The sequence below is a fragment of the Stegodyphus dumicola genome, chromosome 7 (genome assembly GCF_044657685.1).
Source record: "Stegodyphus dumicola isolate Sdum_Otavi_A_Nest chromosome 7, ASM4465768v1".
NCBI lineage: Eukaryota > Metazoa > Arthropoda > Arachnida > Araneae > Eresidae > Stegodyphus > Stegodyphus dumicola.
Genome location: NC_140774.1, coordinates 118,038,195 through 118,060,031, shown reverse-complemented (window position 1 = coordinate 118,060,031; position 21,837 = coordinate 118,038,195). Strand labels below are relative to the sequence as shown.

At 34.7% G+C, this 21,837-nt stretch overlaps 1 protein-coding gene across 1 annotated transcript in view; it reads left to right on the top strand.

Moving 5' to 3' along the window:
- The window catches only part of LOC118192897 (netrin receptor UNC5C-like), a 606,963-nt gene that overhangs the window by 496,765 nt on the left and 88,361 nt on the right, over positions 1-21,837 (top strand). The window contains exon 6 of the mRNA XM_085820754.1: positions 695-844. Coding sequence (XP_085676880.1) covers positions 695-844 — 150 coding nt within the window. The remainder of the gene's footprint in view (positions 1-694; positions 845-21,837) is intronic.

Here is a 21,837-nt window from a genome sequence, read left to right as displayed (position 1 = left end):
GACCAACATCATAAACATCGGTACCATCGGAGAACATATATAAACATCGGTACCACGCGGGACTTCTGGAAGACACCCACTTCCACAAAAGAGCGATAATATATGGAACCACTTTTATTAACAATTACTTTTGCCTTTGATGAGTACTAAAATATTACTAAGAAGCGTAATGGTTCATTGTTGCATTAATAAGCTATCTATCATTGAAGTTTGAAAGGTGTATTAAAAATATCGCATGATTGATAATTATTCACCCACTTCCCATGCCACCGACTAACTTTTTCTCTTTCTTCCGCAACGGAAAAACGTATCGCAACTATTTTTAACTGAGTATTTAACAAAGCAGGTGCGATCTGTTCTTATAAAAATTAATAAATAACCTTCAAGTAAATGGCCTTTTAAAAAAATTCTTATTGCATTAAATTGTTGATGGGACTTTTACGCAAACTAGATATTTTTCATCTTTTTTGAATACTTTGTTTTCTAATAATAAAGCTTATGACGTAAGTTATATACAGGCTATTACATTAGAGTTACTATTTCCGTAGGCATTCAATAATCTAATGCGGTATTAACTGAAATTTTATTACTGCTATTACGTATTTCATTAGAAATGGTGATTGAGACTTCATTTTATGGATCGCATCACGTGATATGGCCAATGAAATTAAAACTCCATTATTTTCTTTTACAGCCACTCCTGCCGAGACGGAGGCAGACATAGCACTCTACGTAGGCGTCTTCGTGGCCGTCGCCGTCTTCGTGGTGGTTGTTGTTGCCATGGTGATGCTCGTGCGACGCATTAAGGGAAGAGACCCTTGCATGTATAGAGGTGCCGGAACAGGTAAGAAGCTAGCTTACCCATAGAAATGCAAAATAATTTAGTTTTATGTGTTTATACACGTATCAGCGATTTTCAAATATTTTCTCAAACTGCGCATCTACATACACAATATTAAAGTAGCAATACGCAGAAAGCAGCAGCATTTATTTATATTGTATGCATTTTTACTTGTTTATGCACGCATATTTATATGTACTCATTACTGAAAGTTGCCACAGTAATATAATTTTAGTTCCATGCATTAAAACATTTGTTGATAAGCAGAATAAATTAAAATACAGAATATAGGTATATGTATGTATTACCCCTTGATAAGTCGAAGCACTGAAATTTGACTTCAGTTAGTTTGAGTACTAGTATGAACTACTGGTATGAAACTGGTTTCTTGGTCTGATAAATACCAAATGTCTCTTCCATTTAATTGTCCAGCACTTTATCAGTTTTAAGACGGCAAACTTATGCGGCTGACATACAAAGTATGCTTACCAAAGTTTAAAAAAATCGAATTTCTAACAACATATTTGAAAATTTACTCGCTAAGCTAAACACATTTTCTCCTATTTCCCGCCTTTACTGCAAGTAATCCTTGCATGCTTTGCCATGAGCAGTTAAGCAGTTAACTTGTGCTTTTCTGAGTGTATATTTCACGGCTTCTTAGCTATTTAAATTTCAAGCTAAATGACACCATTTTATGTATCTTCGTATTCATATGAAGTTAGTAGACTCGAGGAGATCACAATTATGTCTCTCAATGAAAGGAATGTTTGATTTTTCATGTATATTTTAGAAAGCTATTGTAAAAAAAACTAATAAAATTATTTCTCAAGAATTAAAGCTGTTTCGAAATCTGACAAAGAGGAATTATGCAAAAACAAATTAAATAAAATTTGTTTTAAAATTAATAATTCTTTATAAAGACACTTTAAGCATGTGCGTCAGATCTAATTTGCAATATTGCTATTTTATGATAAAAATGTTGAGTCGTTTATAAATCAAAATCTCTTTTGAGATTTGTGAAGATCTCAAACCTTAGAATTTTTCTTTTTTCTTTCTACAAAAATTTTCATTTTACTATCATTATTAATATTATTAACTGCAACTGAACTTTTAATAGCAACGAGTAATAACTGCTTATTTAAACTAATTATTTTATTAAATATTTGTTTCAAATTGAACCACTGAAACAGGCTCATTAGAAGAACAAAGTGTCTGTAACACTGATGTACAGTTTTGGCGAAAAGCATTGGGCACCCATATTATTGTATCCATTTTGAAATAATTCCGAGATAAATAAAAACCGAACATTCTATCAATAAATATAAGCAATATTTATTCACGATTTTAGTAGCTGATGTTTCCTCCTTTAGCTGTAATTAGAGCAGCAGCTGTTTTCAGCCAACAAGCCATTAGTTTACGCCACTCAGCCACATTTATGTAGTTCCACACTTGCTCAAGAGCATTGTTAAAGATAACTTTGGATGCTATTGAGTTCTGCCATAGCTTTCGCTTTTAGAAACCTCACAGATGTTATATCGCATTAAGTTCTGGGAATTGCCATGGCCAGCTTAAAAACATAGATATTATTATGAGGAATGCACCGAACAGAAGTTGCCGATTTGTGGCTGGTTGGTTGCCGATCTTGCTAAAATTTGACGAAATCCATGTTTATAGCTCTGAATAATTTACAGAAACATAGTTTTAGAGTCTCTTCGAAAACACTGATGTGTTTGGGTTATTGAAATGCTCTTACGAATGTATAATATTTTGCTTGCAGCACTGGCCGCCATGCTTCGCCAGATCATAATACTGCCTTCTCCGTGTTTTACAGCAGGAGCTACACTGTCTGTATTGTATTCTTCGCCTTTTCTTCGTCTCACATGGTATTCACTGTGTGAAACAAACATCTAAACTTCAAGAGAAATGACACATTCTAAGAGACTAGTTTCTAATCAAAAACATTTTGAACGTATTTGAAAGATTAGTTTTGTGTGAAATCGAAGCGAAACAAAGCTTACCTATAATGTGGCTGATCAGAGTAACTGACCGTTCTTCCTTTGTAAACAGTTGTGTGATGAAACTCAGCTTAGTCAATATTTTTTTTTTCCGACAGCCGAGGCTTCCTTCAAGCCTTGTAATCACCTTTCAAGCAAGCTGTTGGAAGTCTTATTCTCACAGAGTTAGCACTTATTGGGCTCCCAATTTCTTCTGATAACTCTGCAACAAGCTCACGAGAATTTTTTCTTCAGTTTCTTACCGATTGTTGGGAAAAATTTTAATTATCGATGATGTTGCTTTTTCTATCCAGTTACTTTTCTATTAAGATAGGAAGTTGTTTTCGTTAAAAGTTCCAAAGTAAATTATACAGCACACCATGAACATTTCAGATTTTCTGCAATCCTATTTTGAGATTTTTCTTGCTCATTTGAAAGCAAGATTTAATACCGTGTGTAAATTTTAAATTTTTTAAGTTTTGTAAAAACTACTTAATTTTCTAAATTATCAGTTAACTAGCTGAACGCAGTACTCGTTTTCAAAAGGAAACTATAATAAATGAAGTAAAAGTTCAGTTGTTTGTTTGCTTTTATTTTTTACAGCTTGTAATAACTTTTAAAAATTCATATGTATACAGATAAAGATTTGTGTACTTTGCTATTACTTTTTAAGCTATCTTAAAAGTACTGGGATGCCTAAGACTTTCATCTAAGGCTGTATATCATGTTAGCTCTCTTAGGAATAGATCGCTTTTCTTAACACTTCAAAACTTCCATTTGGTATTAGCAAAAAGCAGCTGCGAAACAGCATTCTTGAAAAGAAGTAATCCTAATGCCTTTTAAAAGGTAGTTTTGAAATTTGAAAGAAATAATCTTTAGAATTTATTCTTTAAAAGACAGAAGCGAAAGTGGTAAAAAAACAAAGACAATCCAATCACTAACTTAAGAAATCCTAAGCGCGCAACAGGGTGAAAAACGGTTCACCGTTTTTTAAAAAAAAGGGAAAAAAAGTAGGAAATACGAAAAGAAAAGAAAACTAGGGGGAGGACAAAGAAAAATTTTGACTTGTTTGTCTATTAAGCAATATTTGACTTCCCCTGCTTCTAAGTACTTCTGTTTCAAAAAGACCTTTTTTTTCCCACCCTTTCCTCTCTTTCATTCTGCTCTTCAAATGCAAAATTTTAAACGGGTATTCGTTCTATCATTCCGAAAGTGACAGAAAGATCCACAACAGGTCTTTTCCGCTAGCTAAGATTTATTCGAGAGCATGGGAAAAGAAAAGAGTGAAAAGAAACACTTTTATTAAGAAATATGTTAGATGACAAACAATGAATACAGCCCGTCCTTTTCAATACATAACCGGTGTGTTGTGTATAGATATATAGCTATCCACTAAAAAGAATTTTAGCTTTGCTTTAAAAAAAATGAAAAAGTTCAAGACAGCAAGGATAAGAGAGCACATTTATCATGAGACAAACTTGGTTTGAGAAATTCGATAAATCCATCGAAAGACAAAACCGATATTTGAAAGGGGAAAATTAACTTTGTTTTTTATTTCGTTGAATGCATTTTTTATTTATTTTGTGTATTTTTTAAAAAATAAAAAGGCCTGTTTGCGCTGCCGCTTTCTTACTTTATATAATTTTTTGAGTGGGAGATAGAGGGCGCTTCTGCCTAATTACTTTCATTCTTTCTCTTCTTAAAAAATTCTTTTAACCGGATAAATCCAGTTTTGGGAAATCTTTCCAATGGAAGACTATCCATGTAAACAAATTAAGCACTTCGTTCCCTGTCCGAATCTTCGGAAGAAATGCTTTATTTTTATTTAATTTTTCTCCCATCTTGATGCTATCATCGCCAAGTCGTAGACAAAATGATATGTATAATCCTTTGCGAAAAAAAAAAGGGGGAACTGAAATTCTTTAGCTTTTTTGTGCCAATTTCTTTTTATCATTTTCTTCCTTTTTTTTAATCTCTAATTTCTTTCTTTTTTAAAATATTTTTTTTATTCTTTTGAGAACAAAATCCATTCATAGGCAAATTCCCGTGATCAATAAAAAGCATTCGTTTGTACTTGTCGGTGGCTTTCGAATTTAGTATCACTCTCAAAATTTTTTAACATAATTTCGTGAGTAATTCCATTAGTTTCAATGTGAAAAATAAGTATTTTCTGATAAATTCTTTCCAATGTAGCAACGCCCAAAAAAGGATTTTTTGTTCGCATCAAACAGTGTCATAGAAATGAGTCCCCCCAACAGTGCATCTTTTACATTTCTTTTGTAGTTTTGATGATAGACCGGACAACCTTTTCCGGTTTATATCTGAATTCAGAGACAAAAAGTATTTATGTTCATAGACCTCTTAAACTGCTTTCAATATTATGGTGTTACATTTATAATACTGTAGTACCTCGGTATACGCCTGCAAATACATTCCAACTCATAATACGTTCCATTTGGGAGAGAAAAATTTTGTTTGGTACACGATATTTTCTTGGAGTACGACTCGAGTTCAATGGGTCACCATTTATGCGCACTATATTTGTTACCTCTTTGAGACAATGCGACGACAGACCATGAACATCAATACGCCTGTGCTACTATTTTGAAACAGCCCGCGCTACTATAACTCTAAATTTTCCAAATGGTGCTATGCGTAATGTTTTTGTAAAGTCATTAACGGTGAGTTTCAGAATAATTAATGAGAAGAGTCAAGCAACGAAGAAAATTATTAGAATTACTACCGATGTAAAAAAAGAGATTGTTGAAAAGCATGAAGATGGCATGCATATCTGGTATTTGGCTATTGCATACTGTATATCGACTATGATGGTGTCTACGTTTATGAAAAAACAAAGACGCTATTAAATTGGCTGATGTTGCGAAGGGGTGGAATCGATTAACAAACAAGAATCAGAAGCTTATAGCATGTTGAAAACGTTCTTTTACTGGATAGCAGAAAAACATTTATGTGCATTGCTTCATTTATGTACAGTTTATATTTCACCCACTGCATTTGTATTTTAGTATCAAAGCAGTATTATAGTGATAAAAATGGGATTCCTTTATAAGAATGGATTAATTATTTCCCACTATTGGAAAATTTCGTTTGCTATACATCCAGTTCAGTTTATATTCAATGATCTGGAACAGATTAATGGTGTATAACGAGGTACCGCTGTACTGGCATTTCGTTTATGAGAAACATAGTGCTTGCCAGAAATTGTACGTTTTTACAATCGATTGTTTGTGATAGTCTTGTACTGAGCCATTTTCAGCTCCACTATGCCAACTATATTTATTATCTTCATGTCTTTCTTTAATCTTCATAATATTTCAGACATTTTCATTGTAATTATAGTTGACTCATGTTTAATTTATCTCTATGGAACACGACTTTAGATCTGATGAGTGAGCATTCCGAAAACCATATATGAGTGAAATGTAATATGTCATAAATTATCTTAAAAAATTACTTATTTTCTCATTTCAGTCATTCTTAGTTACGCTTTCTATGTACACTTTTTTTGTCTTCATGTCCTTTACTTTTTCATGTTTGGTATTCTATTTCTTAAATGATCTTATTTCCTCATCTACCTAACAATGCAGATTTTTGATCCACTGTCAATGTCTGTAGATTAGATTAAGGTAACTGGCTTCTGTGCGACCAGACTTTAAGCCAGAGATTCTCAACTAGTGGGGATTTCGCCCTAGTTGAGAGGAAGAAATTTCGTAGGTTCAGGGATGAATGCGATCAGCATTTTATTTACCTGTTTAATGATTATTTATAGTTTATGAATATAAAAAACTACTTTTATTCAAGTTTTGCTAATTATCAACATTTTATATATTTTTGTTTGTTTAATTTGTAAAGCATATTAAAAACATCTAAATTTAAATAAATATGTATGTATTTTTCAAGTTTGGAAAAGGAGGAGAGGAGTGATCGTTTTAACAATGAAGAAAAGGGTGCATATAGCAAAAATGTGGCGTGCATAAAAGGGGCAGAGTGGGCTGTCTGTCTCTAGCGGCACATTTTTTGGGACTCATTTTTCTCGTGAACTGATATTTAATGTGGCTTAATCATATAGATCGTTGAAGCTGCCACGACAAGACTTTTGCAGTCTGTTAGAATGGCCGAAGCTCTGGCATTGAAAGCATCTCATAGGATTTGGAATGGAAGGTCTTACAGGACAATTTAGGTATCCGGCCTTAATATTCTTAGGCAGATCAGACGTGTTAAAGTTAAGGATTACGTGTTTCGTATCGATCATCTTACCTTCTTTACGCATCTTGATCCACTTTGCACCACAGACATTTTGACTAGATAGCTCAGATGCGATCTCTTCTTCGGAAACACACAGAAGGTCGATTTCCGAGATTACACCACGACAGTAATTCAAGGTCTTATGTGCTGTCACAGTGACACTCGCTTGCCCAAGTTTGGTTACTCTAAGTAAAGAAGCAGACTGGGTGGCTGAATTTGTATTAACAAGCAAGTCTCCAGAGCGGAGACGCTTTATATTTCTGGGCTCATCAATACAAGAATGAATGTACTTATTTATAAAAATAAAGGTGAGATGTGAATCAAAAGGTGAGATCGTTTGCAGCTCGCCAGAAGGAGTAGACATAACAAGGAAACGAGGACTACTATTAGGATTATTTGCATTTGCATCTGTACGTATTTTTTTAGCAGTAGATTTTTCACAACTAGAACTTTGAGCGACTTCAGTGATTCTTTAATTAGTGAACTTTTTCACTAATTAAAGACGACTAATTATTTAAGGCGACTAAAGAGCCTCCCGTTTAGCTGAAGTAGAGGCCAAAGCAGTGTGCTGGGGACAGTACCTCGCCCCTCAACTACCAGGACCCTCCTTTCCAGCGACACGGGTCTCCACGCAAGGCAAACACGTGGGCAGTTTTCTCGCCACTCGAAAACTAAAAACAAGGACTGGTCCAGTTTCTCATGATGAGCCCCAACCTCCGAAGAGGAAAACTACAAGGGAGAATGCAGAGAAAAAGTTTCAGTTCAGAGGAGAGGAGACAGAAAAGAGGATAGATCACTGGGGCCCCAGGATCGTGACACCCGTCTCACCAAGAAGATAATCCCCTGAAGGGCTAGGGTACCTCGGGATTGCCACACTCGTACTCACAAAAGTGAGCCCTTGAGGGCGAAGTAAGCAAAAAAAAGAAGGTCTATACAATATGCAACAGTTTTCCAATTAATTTTCCTGACTTTCATATTTGCCAAAATATATGCGATGTATGTTTAAATTATATGAGTCCAATATGCATGCCATTTTTACTGATTTATAATATTTTTTTACTGTAAATCAATTAATACGTAATACACGATAACTCTAAACAAAAGTAAAATCTTTTAAAACATGTATACTATAGTGTTTTATTCTTTTACATAATTTAAATCAATGAAAAAATTAAAAACATGTAATTAACAAAGAGCAAGCATAATTTTTAAATTGGCTAAAAAATGGAACAAGTGATTCGAATAAATGAAGTTTTACTGTATTCAGCTGGAGTATTCTAAATGATCAGTTGGTGGATAGAATGGATGAAACAGTAAAACAAATATCATTTACTAATTCAGAAGTCAAACAACAAAAATCAGCGTTAATTTACAAAATTTTCACAGGACTATTTTCGATGGTTTTACCGAACCATCATCTTCAGCTGCAAAACCGCAAATGCACAAGATAGGAAATAATGTTTAGATAAGATAAAAAAGCCTGGACAAGAATAAGCAAGTGGCGCCATCTGTTGGCGAAACCAGAACTAAAACATAATTTCTCTAAAAGCCGAAGGCAAATTTGGATTGGAATTAGGATCGTTAACTAGAACAGAAAGATTTTTATGAATGTGAAATGCCTCTAGAAAATCCAGTTCTCCAATGGAAGATGTTTTTTGAATAATTTTGGCAGCAAAAAAATTGAAAGTGTGATTTTCGGACCAACAATGTTGAGCAACAGAAGACTTCTGTGTTTCCTTTTTTCTAACATATGCCTCATGTTCTTTGACGCGAAATTTTAAGGCTCTCTTAGTTTGGCCAATGTAAATTAAACCGCACTGGCAAGGAATCCTATAAATACCCCAGGAATTCATATCCGGAATGGGGTCCTTGAGTATAGAAGTTGGAATTTTATTGATGGGAGAGTAAACAACCCGAAAGTTAAATTTCGGCAAAATATGTGCAACTTTATAGCTAATTGATGGAAAGAAGGGAATGACAACAGAATTTTTATAACCTCCTAAAATAAGAGTGTGGCTTTTAGTGTGTTGAGATGAGAATTTTTTAACTGCTTGATTAATAATGTTGGGTGAAAAGCCCCTGTCAATAGCTATTGCTTTTAAATAATTTAGTTCTTCATCAAGGGCTAGTTTTGAGGAGCAAACTTGAAGAGCACGGAAAACATAGGAATAAAATGAAGCTAACTTTTGTTTAGTCGGATGACATGATTTAAAGTGTGGTGGAAGGCAAACCGATGAAGGTTTACGGTAAACTGTAGTACTGAAGTTGGATGTATTACGTGTGACCAGAATGTCGAGAAACGGAAGAGTATTGCAAGTCTCAAGTTCAAAAGTGAACTGAATAGCAGGATCAATAGAATTCATTGTTGAAAGAACTCTATTTAAATCATCTTTATTACCTTCAAACAGGGTAAAAGTATCGTCTACGTAGCGGAACCATGCCGGGAAGTTTAAAGTTTCAAACAATTTTGATTCATAATAATGCATGTAGATATCAGCCAGGATGGGACTGAGGGGGCTTCCCATGGCTAATCCCTCAGTTTGCTTGTAATATTTATTTTGGAAAACAAAATGTGTTTGTTTCAAACAGAGTTGAGTGAGAGAAATTAGCTCATCGATTTCGATGCAAGAGAAATGAAATTCGCGAAGTCTGGTTTCTAGACATCTTAATGCACCCTCCACTGGGACATTGGTGAATAATGATTTTACATCAAAAGAAACCATGAGTAAATTACGAGGAGAAATGTTTTTAACCTTTTTTACAAACTCTATTGAATTTTTTATGGTGTAAATGTTATTGTCTAATAGAGTGGAAAATCTAGAAACTAAATATTTAGCTAATGGATACGACGCAGTACCTAAATTTGATACAATAGGGCGGAAAGGAATACCACATTTATGAATTTTGGGAAGAGCATATAATCTGGCACAATTCGCAACAGATGGGATAAGCGAATGTTTTAAGTTGCTTGAAATGATTTGCGAAGATTTGATCGCAGTTTTTATTTTGGATAAGTCCGAAGGTGAAGGATCTTTAGGGATCGGATTATATGGTCCTTCGTTTAAGAGTTTAGTGACACCATCGATGTAAGTGTTCTTATCCATGACGACTATCTGGCCACCTTTGTCGGCCTTTGAAATGACAATATCCGGGTTAGAATGAATCTCGCGCATTGTAGCTCTTTCTCTCGCAGTTAGATTTGGTTTCAAAGGTTTATTATTGAATTTCACATTATGAGCGACAAGATGCCTAATCATTTCTTTCTGTGAATCTGAAACTTTACTGAACTTGAAAGCTTTTTCGATAGGAGCCAAAATCTTTGGAATCGAGGGTTTACAGGTTTGTGAGAAGTTAAAATTATATTTTAGAATTCTCTCTTGTTCTTCTGAAAGACTAACATTAGAAATATTAACAATTGGCTTGATGTTTACAATGGGAAGATTTTTTGAACTACTTGGACTGGAAGACTGTAAAAGAAGTTTTTCGAATTTAACTGCAAGGGTGTTTTTATGACGGTTAACTGCATTCTCCGTTCTAGACCAAGACTTTTGTTCAAGGGCAGTGAATTTTGGATAAGTTTTAGCGAGTTCCAGATGAAGCTTATAGAGTTCATGTTCAATTTTGGACAATTGTTGACGTGTATCCCTTATCATGGACCGAAGTAAGGCAAGTTTGCAATTTAACAGAATTCTTGAAACGCGACTCGAAGGTTTTTGATTAGATTTGATTTGAATAAAATTGGGGATCAATTTTTTACATTTACATTTAAGTAAAAAGTCAAGATGATTCAGGAATTTTTGCCGTTTCAGGCGTAATTTAGTGAAACGATTAACGGATGAAGGCATGATAAACAATGCAGAAAATCAAACTAAATTAACTGAGCAATAATAAAGTACACACAAAATAGCAGAAAAATCCCTCACTGAAATGAATAGAAAACAAAATGTTTGTAAGCAAAATGCATGAAATCAGACAAGCAAAGCACAATATCCAAATGTACAAAACATAAACATAACTTGAAAATTGAAAAATGTACTCACCGAAACTCCTACAATCACAAAATGGCGGTCACACCACGTGCAAAAAAGAAAGCAAAATGTAAGCCTGTTTGGGGCTTCTATAATTAAGACACAATAACACGCCGAATAAATACTAATTCAGAAGTCAAACAACAAAAATCAGCGTTAATTTACAAAATTTTCACAGGACTAGTTTCGATGGTTTTACCGAACCATCATCTTCAGCTGCAAAACCGCAAATGAACAAGATAGGAAATAATGTTTAGATAAGATAAAAAAGCCTGGACAAGAATAAGCAAGTGGCGCCATCTGTTGGCGAAACCAGAACTAAAACATAATTTCTCTAAAAGCCGAAGGCAAATTTGGATTGGAATTAGGATCGTTAACTAGAACAGAAAGATTTTTATGAATGTGAAATGCCTCTAGAAAATCCAGTTCTCCAATGGAAGATGTTTTTTGAATAATTTTGGCAGCAGAAAAATTGAAAGTGTGATTTTCGAACCAACAATGTTGAGCAACAGAAGACTTCTGTGTTTCCTTTTTTCTAACATATGCCTCATGTTCTTTGACGCGAAATTTTAAGGCTCTCTTAGTTTGGCCAATGTAAATTAAACCGCACTGGCAAGGAATCCTATAAATACCCCAGGAATTCATATCCGGAATGGGGTCCTTGAGTATAGAAGTTGGAATTTTATTGATGGGAGAGTAAACAACCCGAAAGTTAAATTTCTGCAAAATATGTGCAACTTTATAGCTAATTGATGGAAAGAAGGGAATGACAACAGAATTTTTATAATCTCCTAAAATAAGAGTGTGGCTTTTAGTGTGTTGAGATGAGAATTTTTTAACTGCTTGATTAATAATGTTGGGTGAAAAGCCCCTGTCAATAGCTATTGCTTTTAAATAATTTAGTTCTTCATCAAGGGCTAGTTTTGAGGAGCAAACTTGAAGAGCACGGAAAACATAGGAATAAAATGAAGCTAACTTTTGTTTAGTCGGATGACATGATTTAAAGTGTGGTGGAAGGCAAACCGATGAAGGTTTACGGTAAACTGTAGTACTGAAGTTGGATGTGTTACGTGTGACCAGAATGTCGAGAAACGGAAGAGAATTGCAAGTCTCAAGTTCAAAAGTGAACTGAATAGCAGGATCAATAGAATTCATTGTTGAAAGAACTCTATTTAAATCATCTTTATTACCTTCAAACAGGGTAAAAGTATCGTCTACGTAGCGGAACCATGCCGGGAAGTTTAAAGTTTCAAACAATTTTGATTCATAATAATGCATGTAGATATCAGCCAGGATGGGACTGAGGGGGCTTCCCATGGCTAATCCCTCAGTTTGCTTGTAATATTTATTTTGGAAAACAAAATGTGTTTGTTTCAAACAGAGTTGAGTGAGAGAAATTAGCTCATCGATTTCGATGCAAGAGAAATGAAATTCGCGAAGTCTGGTTTCTAGACATCTTAATGCACCCTCCACTGGGACACTGGTGAATAATGATTTTACATCAAAAGAAACCATGAGTAAATTACGAGGAGAAATGTTTTTAACCTTTTTTACAAACTCTATTGAATTTTTTATGGTGTAAATGTTATTGTCTAATAGAGTGGAAAATCTAGAAACTAAATATTTAGCTAATGAATACGACGCAGTACCTAAATTTGATACAATAGGGCGGAAAGGAATACCACATTTATGAATTTTGGGAAGAGCATATAATCTGGCACAATTCGCAACAGATGGGATAAGCGAATGTTTTAAGTTGCTTGAAATGATTTGCGAAGATTTGATCGCAGTTTTTATTTTGGATAAGTCCGAAGGTGAAGGATCTTTAGGGATCGGATTATATGGTCCTTCGTTTAAGAGTTTAGTGACACCATCGATGTAAGTGTTCTTATCCATGACGACTATCTGGCCACCTTTGTCGGCCTTTGAAATGACAATATCCGGGTTAGAATGAATCTCGCGCATTGTAGCTCTTTCTCTCGCAGTTAGATTTGGTTTCAAAGGTTTATTATTGAATTTCACATTATGAGCGACAAGATGCCTAATCATTTCTTTCTGTGAATCTGAAACTTTACTGAACTTGAAAGCTTTTTCGATAGGAGCCAAAATCTTTGGAATCGAGGGTTTACAGGTTTGTGAGAAGTTAAAATTATATTTTAGAATTCTCTCTTGTTCTTCTGAAAGACTAACATTAGAAATATTAACAATTGGCTTGATGTTTACAATGGGAAGATTTTTTGAACTACTTGGACTGGAAGACTGTAAAAGAAGTTTTTCGAATTTAACTGCAAGGGTGTTTTTATGACGGTTAACTGCATTCTCCGTTCTAGACCAAGACTTTTGTTCAAGGGCAGTGAATTTTGGATAAGTTTTAGCGAGTTCCAGATGAAGCTTATAGAGTTCATGTTCAATTTTGGACAATTGTTGACGTGTATCCCTTATCATGGACCGAAGTAAGGCAAGTTTGCAATTTAACAGAATTCTTGAAACGCGACTCGAAGGTTTTTGATTAGATTTGATTTGAATAAAATTGGGGATCAATTTTTTACATTTACATTTAAGTAAAAAGTCAAGATGATTCAGGAATTTTTGCCGTTTCAGGCGTAATTTAGTGAAACGATTAACGGATGAAGGCATGATAAACAATGCAGAAAATCAAACTAAATTAACTGAGCAATAATAAAGTACACACAAAATAGCAGAAAAATCCCTCACTGAAATGAATAGAAAACAAAATGTTTGTAAGCAAAATGCATGAAATCAGACAAGCAAAGCACAATATCCAAATGTACAAAACATAAACATAACTTGAAAATTGAAAAATGTACTCACCGAAACTCCTACAATCACAAAATGGCGGTCACACCACGTGCAAAAAAGAAAGCAAAATGTAAGCCTGTTTGGGGCTTCTATAATTAAGACACAATAACACGCCGAATAAATACTAATTCAGAAGTCAAACAACAAAAATCAGCGTTAATTTACAAAATTTTCACAGGACTAGTTTCGATGGTTTTACCGAACCATCATCTTCAGCTGCAAAACCGCAAATGAACAAGATAGGAAATAATGTTTAGATAAGATAAAAAAGCCTGGACAAGAATAAGCAAGTGGCGCCATCTGTTGGCGAAACCAGAACTAAAACATAATTTCTCTAAAAGCCGAAGGCAAATTTGGATTGGAATTAGGATCGTTAACTAGAACAGAAAGATTTTTATGAATGTGAAATGCCTCTAGAAAATCCAGTTCTCCAATGGAAGATGTTTTTTGAATAATTTTGGCAGCAGAAAAATTGAAAGTGTGATTTTCGAACCAACAATGTTGAGCAACAGAAGACTTCTGTGTTTCCTTTTTTCTAACATATGCCTCATGTTCTTTGACGCGAAATTTTAAGGCTCTCTTAGTTTGGCCAATGTAAATTAAACCGCACTGGCAAGGAATCCTATAAATACCCCAGGAATTCATATCCGGAATGGGGTCCTTGAGTATAGAAGTTGGAATTTTATTGATGGGAGAGTAAACAACCCGAAAGTTAAATTTCTGCAAAATATGTGCAACTTTATAGCTAATTGATGGAAAGAAGGGAATGACAACAGAATTTTTATAATCTCCTAAAATAAGAGTGTGGCTTTTAGTGTGTTGAGATGAGAATTTTTTAACTGCTTGATTAATAATGTTGGGTGAAAAGCCCCTGTCAATAGCTATTGCTTTTAAATAATTTAGTTCTTCATCAAGGGCTAGTTTTGAGGAGCAAACTTGAAGAGCACGGAAAACATAGGAATAAAATGAAGCTAACTTTTGTTTAGTCGGATGACATGATTTAAAGTGTGGTGGAAGGCAAACCGATGAAGGTTTACGGTAAACTGTAGTACTGAAGTTGGATGTGTTACGTGTGACCAGAATGTCGAGAAACGGAAGAGAATTGCAAGTCTCAAGTTCAAAAGTGAACTGAATAGCAGGATCAATAGAATTCATTGTTGAAAGAACTCTATTTAAATCATCTTTATTACCTTCAAACAGGGTAAAAGTATCGTCTACGTAGCGGAACCATGCCGGGAAGTTTAAAGTTTCAAACAATTTTGATTCATAATAATGCATGTAGATATCAGCCAGGATGGGACTGAGGGGGCTTCCCATGGCTAATCCCTCAGTTTGCTTGTAATATTTATTTTGGAAAACAAAATGTGTTTGTTTCAAACAGAGTTGAGTGAGAGAAATTAGCTCATCGATTTCGATGCAAGAGAAATGAAATTCGCGAAGTCTGGTTTCTAGACATCTTAATGCACCCTCCACTGGGACACTGGTGAATAATGATTTTACATCAAAAGAAACCATGAGTAAATTACGAGGAGAAATGTTTTTAACCTTTTTTACAAACTCTATTGAATTTTTTATGGTGTAAATGTTATTGTCTAATAGAGTGGAAAATCTAGAAACTAAATATTTAGCTAATGAATACGACGCAGTACCTAAATTTGATACAATAGGGCGGAAAGGAATACCACATTTATGAATTTTGGGAAGAGCATATAATCTGGCACAATTCGCAACAGATGGGATAAGCGAATGTTTTAAGTTGCTTGAAATGATTTGCGAAGATTTGATCGCAGTTTTTATTTTGGATAAGTCCGAAGGTGAAGGATCTTTAGGGATCGGATTATATGGTCCTTCGTTTAAGAGTTTAGTGACACCATCGATGTAAGTGTTCTTATCCATGACGACTATCTGGCCACCTTTGTCGGCCTTTGAAATGACAATATCCGGGTTAGAATGAATCTCGCGCATTGTAGCTCTTTCTCTCGCAGTTAGATTTGGTTTCAAAGGTTTATTATTGAATTTCACATTATGAGCGACAAGATGCCTAATCATTTCTTTCTGTGAATCTGAAACTTTACTGAACTTGAAAGCTTTTTCGATAGGAGCCAAAATCTTTGGAATCGAGGGTTTACAGGTTTGTGAGAAGTTAAAATTATATTTTAGAATTCTCTCTTGTTCTTCTGAAAGACTAACATTAGAAATATTAACAATTGGCTTGATGTTTACAATGGGAAGATTTTTTGAACTACTTGGACTGGAAGACTGTAAAAGAAGTTTTTCGAATTTAACTGCAAGGGTGTTTTTATGACGGTTAACTGCATTCTCCGTTCTAGACCAAGACTTTTGTTCAAGGGCAGTGAATTTTGGATAAGTTTTAGCGAGTTCCAGATGAAGCTTATAGAGTTCATGTTCAATTTTGGACAATTGTTGACGTGTATCCCTTATCATGGACCGAAGTAAGGCAAGTTTGCAATTTAACAGAATTCTTGAAACGCGACTCGAAGGTTTTTGATTAGATTTGATTTGAATAAAATTGGGGATCAATTTTTTACATTTACATTTAAGTAAAAAGTCAAGATGATTCAGGAATTTTTGCCGTTTCAGGCGTAATTTAGTGAAACGATTAACGGATGAAGGCATGATAAACAATGCAGAAAATCAAACTAAATTAACTGAGCAATAATAAAGTACACACAAAATAGCAGAAAAATCCCTCACTGAAATGAATAGAAAACAAAATGTTTGTAAGCAAAATGCATGAAATCAGACAAGCAAAGCACAATATCCAAATGTACAAAACATAAACATAACTTGAAAATTGAAAAATGTACTCACCGAAACTCCTACAATCACAAAATGGCGGCCACACCACGTGCAAAAAAGAAAGCAAAATGTAAGCCTGTTTGGGGCTTCTATAATTAAGACACAATAACACGCCGAATAAATACTAATTCAGAAGTCAAACAACAAAAATCAGCGTTAATTTACAAAATTTTCACAGGACTAGTTTCGATGGTTTTACCGAACCATCATCTTCAGCTGCAAAACCGCAAATGAACAAGATAGGAAATAATGTTTAGATAAGATAAAAAAGCCTGGACAAGAATAAGCAAGTGGCGCCATCTGTTGGCGAAACCAGAACTAAAACATAATTTCTCTAAAAGCCGAAGGCAAATTTGGATTGGAATTAGGATCGTTAACTAGAACAGAAAGATTTTTATGAATGTGAAATGCCTCTAGAAAATCCAGTTCTCCAATGGAAGATGTTTTTTGAATAATTTTGGCAGCAGAAAAATTGAAAGTGTGATTTTCGGACCAACAATGTTGAGCAACAGAAGACTTCTGTGTTTCCTTTTTTCTAACATATGCCTCATGTTCTTTGACGCGAAATTTTAAGGCTCTCTTAGTTTGGCCAATGTAAATTAAACCGCACTGGCAAGGAATCCTATAAATACCCCAGGAATTCATATCCGGAATGGGGTCCTTGAGTATAGAAGTTGGAATTTTATTGATGGGAGAGTAAACAACCCGAAAGTTAAATTTCTGCAAAATATGTGCAACTTTATAGCTAATTGATGGAAAGAAGGGAATGACAACAGAATTTTTATAATCTCCTAAAATAAGAGTGTGGCTTTTAGTGTGTTGAGATGAGAATTTTTTAACTGCTTGATTAATAATGTTGGGTGAAAAGCCCCTGTCAATAGCTATTGCTTTTAAATAATTTAGTTCTTCATCAAGGGCTAGTTTTGAGGAGCAAACTTGAAGAGCACGGAAAACATAGGAATAAAATGAAGCTAACTTTTGTTTAGTCGGATGACATGATTTAAAGTGTGGTGGAAGGCAAACCGATGAAGGTTTACGGTAAACTGTAGTACTGAAGTTGGATGTGTTACGTGTGACCAGAATGTCGAGAAACGGAAGAGAATTGCAAGTCTCAAGTTCAAAAGTGAACTGAATAGCAGGATCAATAGAATTCATTGTTGAAAGAACTCTATTTAAATCATCTTTATTACCTTCAAACAGGGTAAAAGTATCGTCTACGTAGCGGAACCATGCCGGGAAGTTTAAAGTTTCAAACAATTTTGATTCATAATAATGCATGTAGATATCAGCCAGGATGGGACTGAGGGGGCTTCCCATGGCTAATCCCTCAGTTTGCTTGTAATATTTATTTTGGAAAACAAAATGTGTTTGTTTCAAACAGAGTTGAGTGAGAGAAATTAGCTCATCGATTTCGATGCAAGAGAAATGAAATTCGCGAAGTCTGGCTTCTAGACATCTTAATGCACCCTCCACTGGGACATTGGTGAATAATGATTTTACATCAAAAGAAACCATGAGTAAATTACGAGGAGAAATGTTTTTAACCTTTTTTACAAACTCTATTGAATTTTTTATGGTGTAAATGTTATTGTCTAATAGAGTGGAAAATCTAGAAACTAAATATTTAGCTAATGGATACGACGCAGTACCTAAATTTGATACAATAGGGCGGAAAGGAATACCACATTTATGAATTTTGGGAAGAGCATATAATCTGGCACAATTCGCAACAGATGGGATAAGCGAATGTTTTAAGTTGCTTGAAATGATTTGCGAAGATTTGATCGCAGTTTTTATTTTGGATAAGTCCGAAGGTGAAGGATCTTTAGGGATCGGATTATATGGTCCTTCGTTTAAGAGTTTAGTGACACCATCGATGTAAGTGTTCTTATCCATGACGACTATCTGGCCACCTTTGTCGGCCTTTGAAATGACAATATCCGGGTTAGAATGAATCTCGCGCATTGTAGCTCTTTCTCTCGCAGTTAGATTTGGTTTCAAAGGTTTATTATTGAATTTCACATTATGAGCGACAAGATGCCTAATCATTTCTTTCTGTGAATCTGAAACTTTACTGAACTTGAAAGCTTTTTCGATAGGAGCCAAAATCTTTGGAATCGAGGGTTTACAGGTTTGTGAGAAGTTAAAATTATATTTTAGAATTCTCTCTTGTTCTTCTGAAAGACTAACATTAGAAATATTAACAATTGGCTTGATGTTTACAATGGGAAGATTTTTTGAACTACTTGGACTGGAAGACTGTAAAAGAAGTTTTTCGAATTTAACTGCAAGGGTGTTTTTATGACGGTTAACTGCATTCTCCGTTCTAGACCAAGACTTTTGTTCAAGGGCAGTGAATTTTGGATAAGTTTTAGCGAGTTCCAGATGAAGCTTATAGAGTTCATGTTCAATTTTGGACAATTGTTGACGTGTATCCCTTATCATGGACCGAAGTAAGGCAAGTTTGCAATTTAACAGAATTCTTGAAACGCGACTCGAAGGTTTTTGATTAGATTTGATTTGAATAAAATTGGGGATCAATTTTTTACATTTACATTTAAGTAAAAAGTCAAGATGATTCAGGAATTTTTGCCGTTTCAGGCGTAATTTAGTGAAACGATTAACGGATGAAGGCATGATAAACAATGCAGAAAATCAAACTAAATTAACTGAGCAATAATAAAGTACACACAAAATAGCAGAAAAATCCCTCACTGAAATGAATAGAAAACAAAATGTTTGTAAGCAAAATGCATGAAATCAGACAAGCAAAGCACAATATCCAAATGTACAAAACATAAACATAACTTGAAAATTGAAAAATGTACTCACCGAAACTCCTACAATCACAAAATGGCGGCCACACCACGTGCAAAAAAGAAAGCAAAATGTAAGCCTGTTTGGGGCTTCTATAATTAAGACACAATAACACGCCGAATAAATACTAATTCAGAAGTCAAACAACAAAAATCAGCGTTAATTTACAAAATTTTCACAGGACTAGTTTCGATGGTTTTACCGAACCATCATCTTCAGCTGCAAAACCGCAAATGAACAAGATAGGAAATAATGTTTAGATAAGATAAAAAAGCCTGGACAAGAATAAGCAAGTGGCGCCATCTGTTGGCGAAACCAGAACTAAAACATAATTTCTCTAAAAGCCGAAGGCAAATTTGGATTGGAATTAGGATCGTTAACTAGAACAGAAAGATTTTTATGAATGTGAAATGCCTCTAGAAAATCCAGTTCTCCAATGGAAGATGTTTTTTGAATAATTTTGGCAGCAGAAAAATTGAAAGTGTGATTTTCGGACCAACAATGTTGAGCAACAGAAGACTTCTGTGTTTCCTTTTTTCTAACATATGCCTCATGTTCTTTGACGCGAAATTTTAAGGCTCTCTTAGTTTGGCCAATGTAAATTAAACCGCACTGGCAAGGAATCCTATAAATACCCCAGGAATTCATATCCGGAATGGGGTCCTTGAGTATAGAAGTTGGAATTTTATTGATGGGAGAGTAAACAACCCGAAAGTTAAATTTCTGCAAAATATGTGCAACTTTATAGCTAATTGATGGAAAGAAGGGAATGACAACAGAATTTTTATAATCTCCTAAAATAAGAGTGTGGCTTTTAGTGTGTTGAGATGAGAATTTTTTAACTGCTTGATTAATAATGTTGGGTGAAAAGCCCCTGTCAATAGCTATTGCTTTTAAATAATTTAGTTCTTCATCAAGGGCTAGTTTTGAGGAGCAAACTTGAAGAGCACGGAAAACATAGGAATAAAATGAAGCTAACTTTTGTTTAGTCGGATGACATGATTTAAAGTGTGGTGGAAGGCAAACCGATGAAGGTTTACGGTAAACTGTAGTACTGAAGTTGGATGTGTTACGTGTGACCAGAATGTCGAGAAACGGAAGAGAATTGCAAGTCTCAAGTTCAAAAGTGAACTGAATAGCAGGATCAATAGAATTCATTGTTGAAAGAACTCTATTTAAATCATCTTTATTACCTTCAAACAGGGTAAAAGTATCGTCTACGTAGCGGAACCATGCCGGGAAGTTTAAAGTTTCAAACAATTTTGATTCATAATAATGCATGTAGATATCAGCCAGGATGGGACTGAGGGGGCTTCCCATGGCTAATCCCTCAGTTTGCTTGTAATATTTATTTTGGAAAACAAAATGTGTTTGTTTCAAACAGAGTTGAGTGAGAGAAATTAGCTCATCGATTTCGATGCAAGAGAAATGAAATTCGCGAAGTCTGGCTTCTAGACATCTTAATGCACCCTCCACTGGGACATTGGTGAATAATGATTTTACATCAAAAGAAACCATGAGTAAATTACGAGGAGAAATGTTTTTAACCTTTTTTACAAACTCTATTGAATTTTTTATGGTGTAAATGTTATTGTCTAATAGAGTGGAAAATCTAGAAACTAAATATTTAGCTAATGGATACGACGCAGTACCTAAATTTGATACAATAGGGTCCCTAAAGATCCCTAAAGATCCTTCACCTTCGGACTTATCCAAAATAAAAACTGCGATCAAATCTTCGCAAATCATTTCAAGCAACTTAAAACATTCGCTTATCCCATCTGTTGCGAATTGTGCCAGATTATATGCTCTTCCCAAAATTCATAAATGTGGTATTCCTTTCCGCCCTATTGTATCAAATTTAGGTACTGCGTCGTATCCATTAGCTAAATATTTAGTTTCTAGATTTTCCACTCTATTAGACAATAACATTTACACCATAAAAAATTCAATAGAGTTTGTAAAAAAGGTTAAAAACATTTCTCCTCGTAATTTACTCATGGTTTCTTTTGATGTAAAATCATTATTCACCAATGTCCCAGTGGAGGGTGCATTAAGATGTCTAGAAACCAGACTTCGCGAATTTCATTTCTCTTGCATCGAAATCGATGAGCTAATTTCTCTCACTCAACTCTGTTTGAAACAAACACATTTTGTTTTCCAAAATAAATATTACAAGCAAACTGAGGGATTAGCCATGGGAAGCCCCCTCAGTCCCATCCTGGCTGATATCTACATGCATTATTATGAA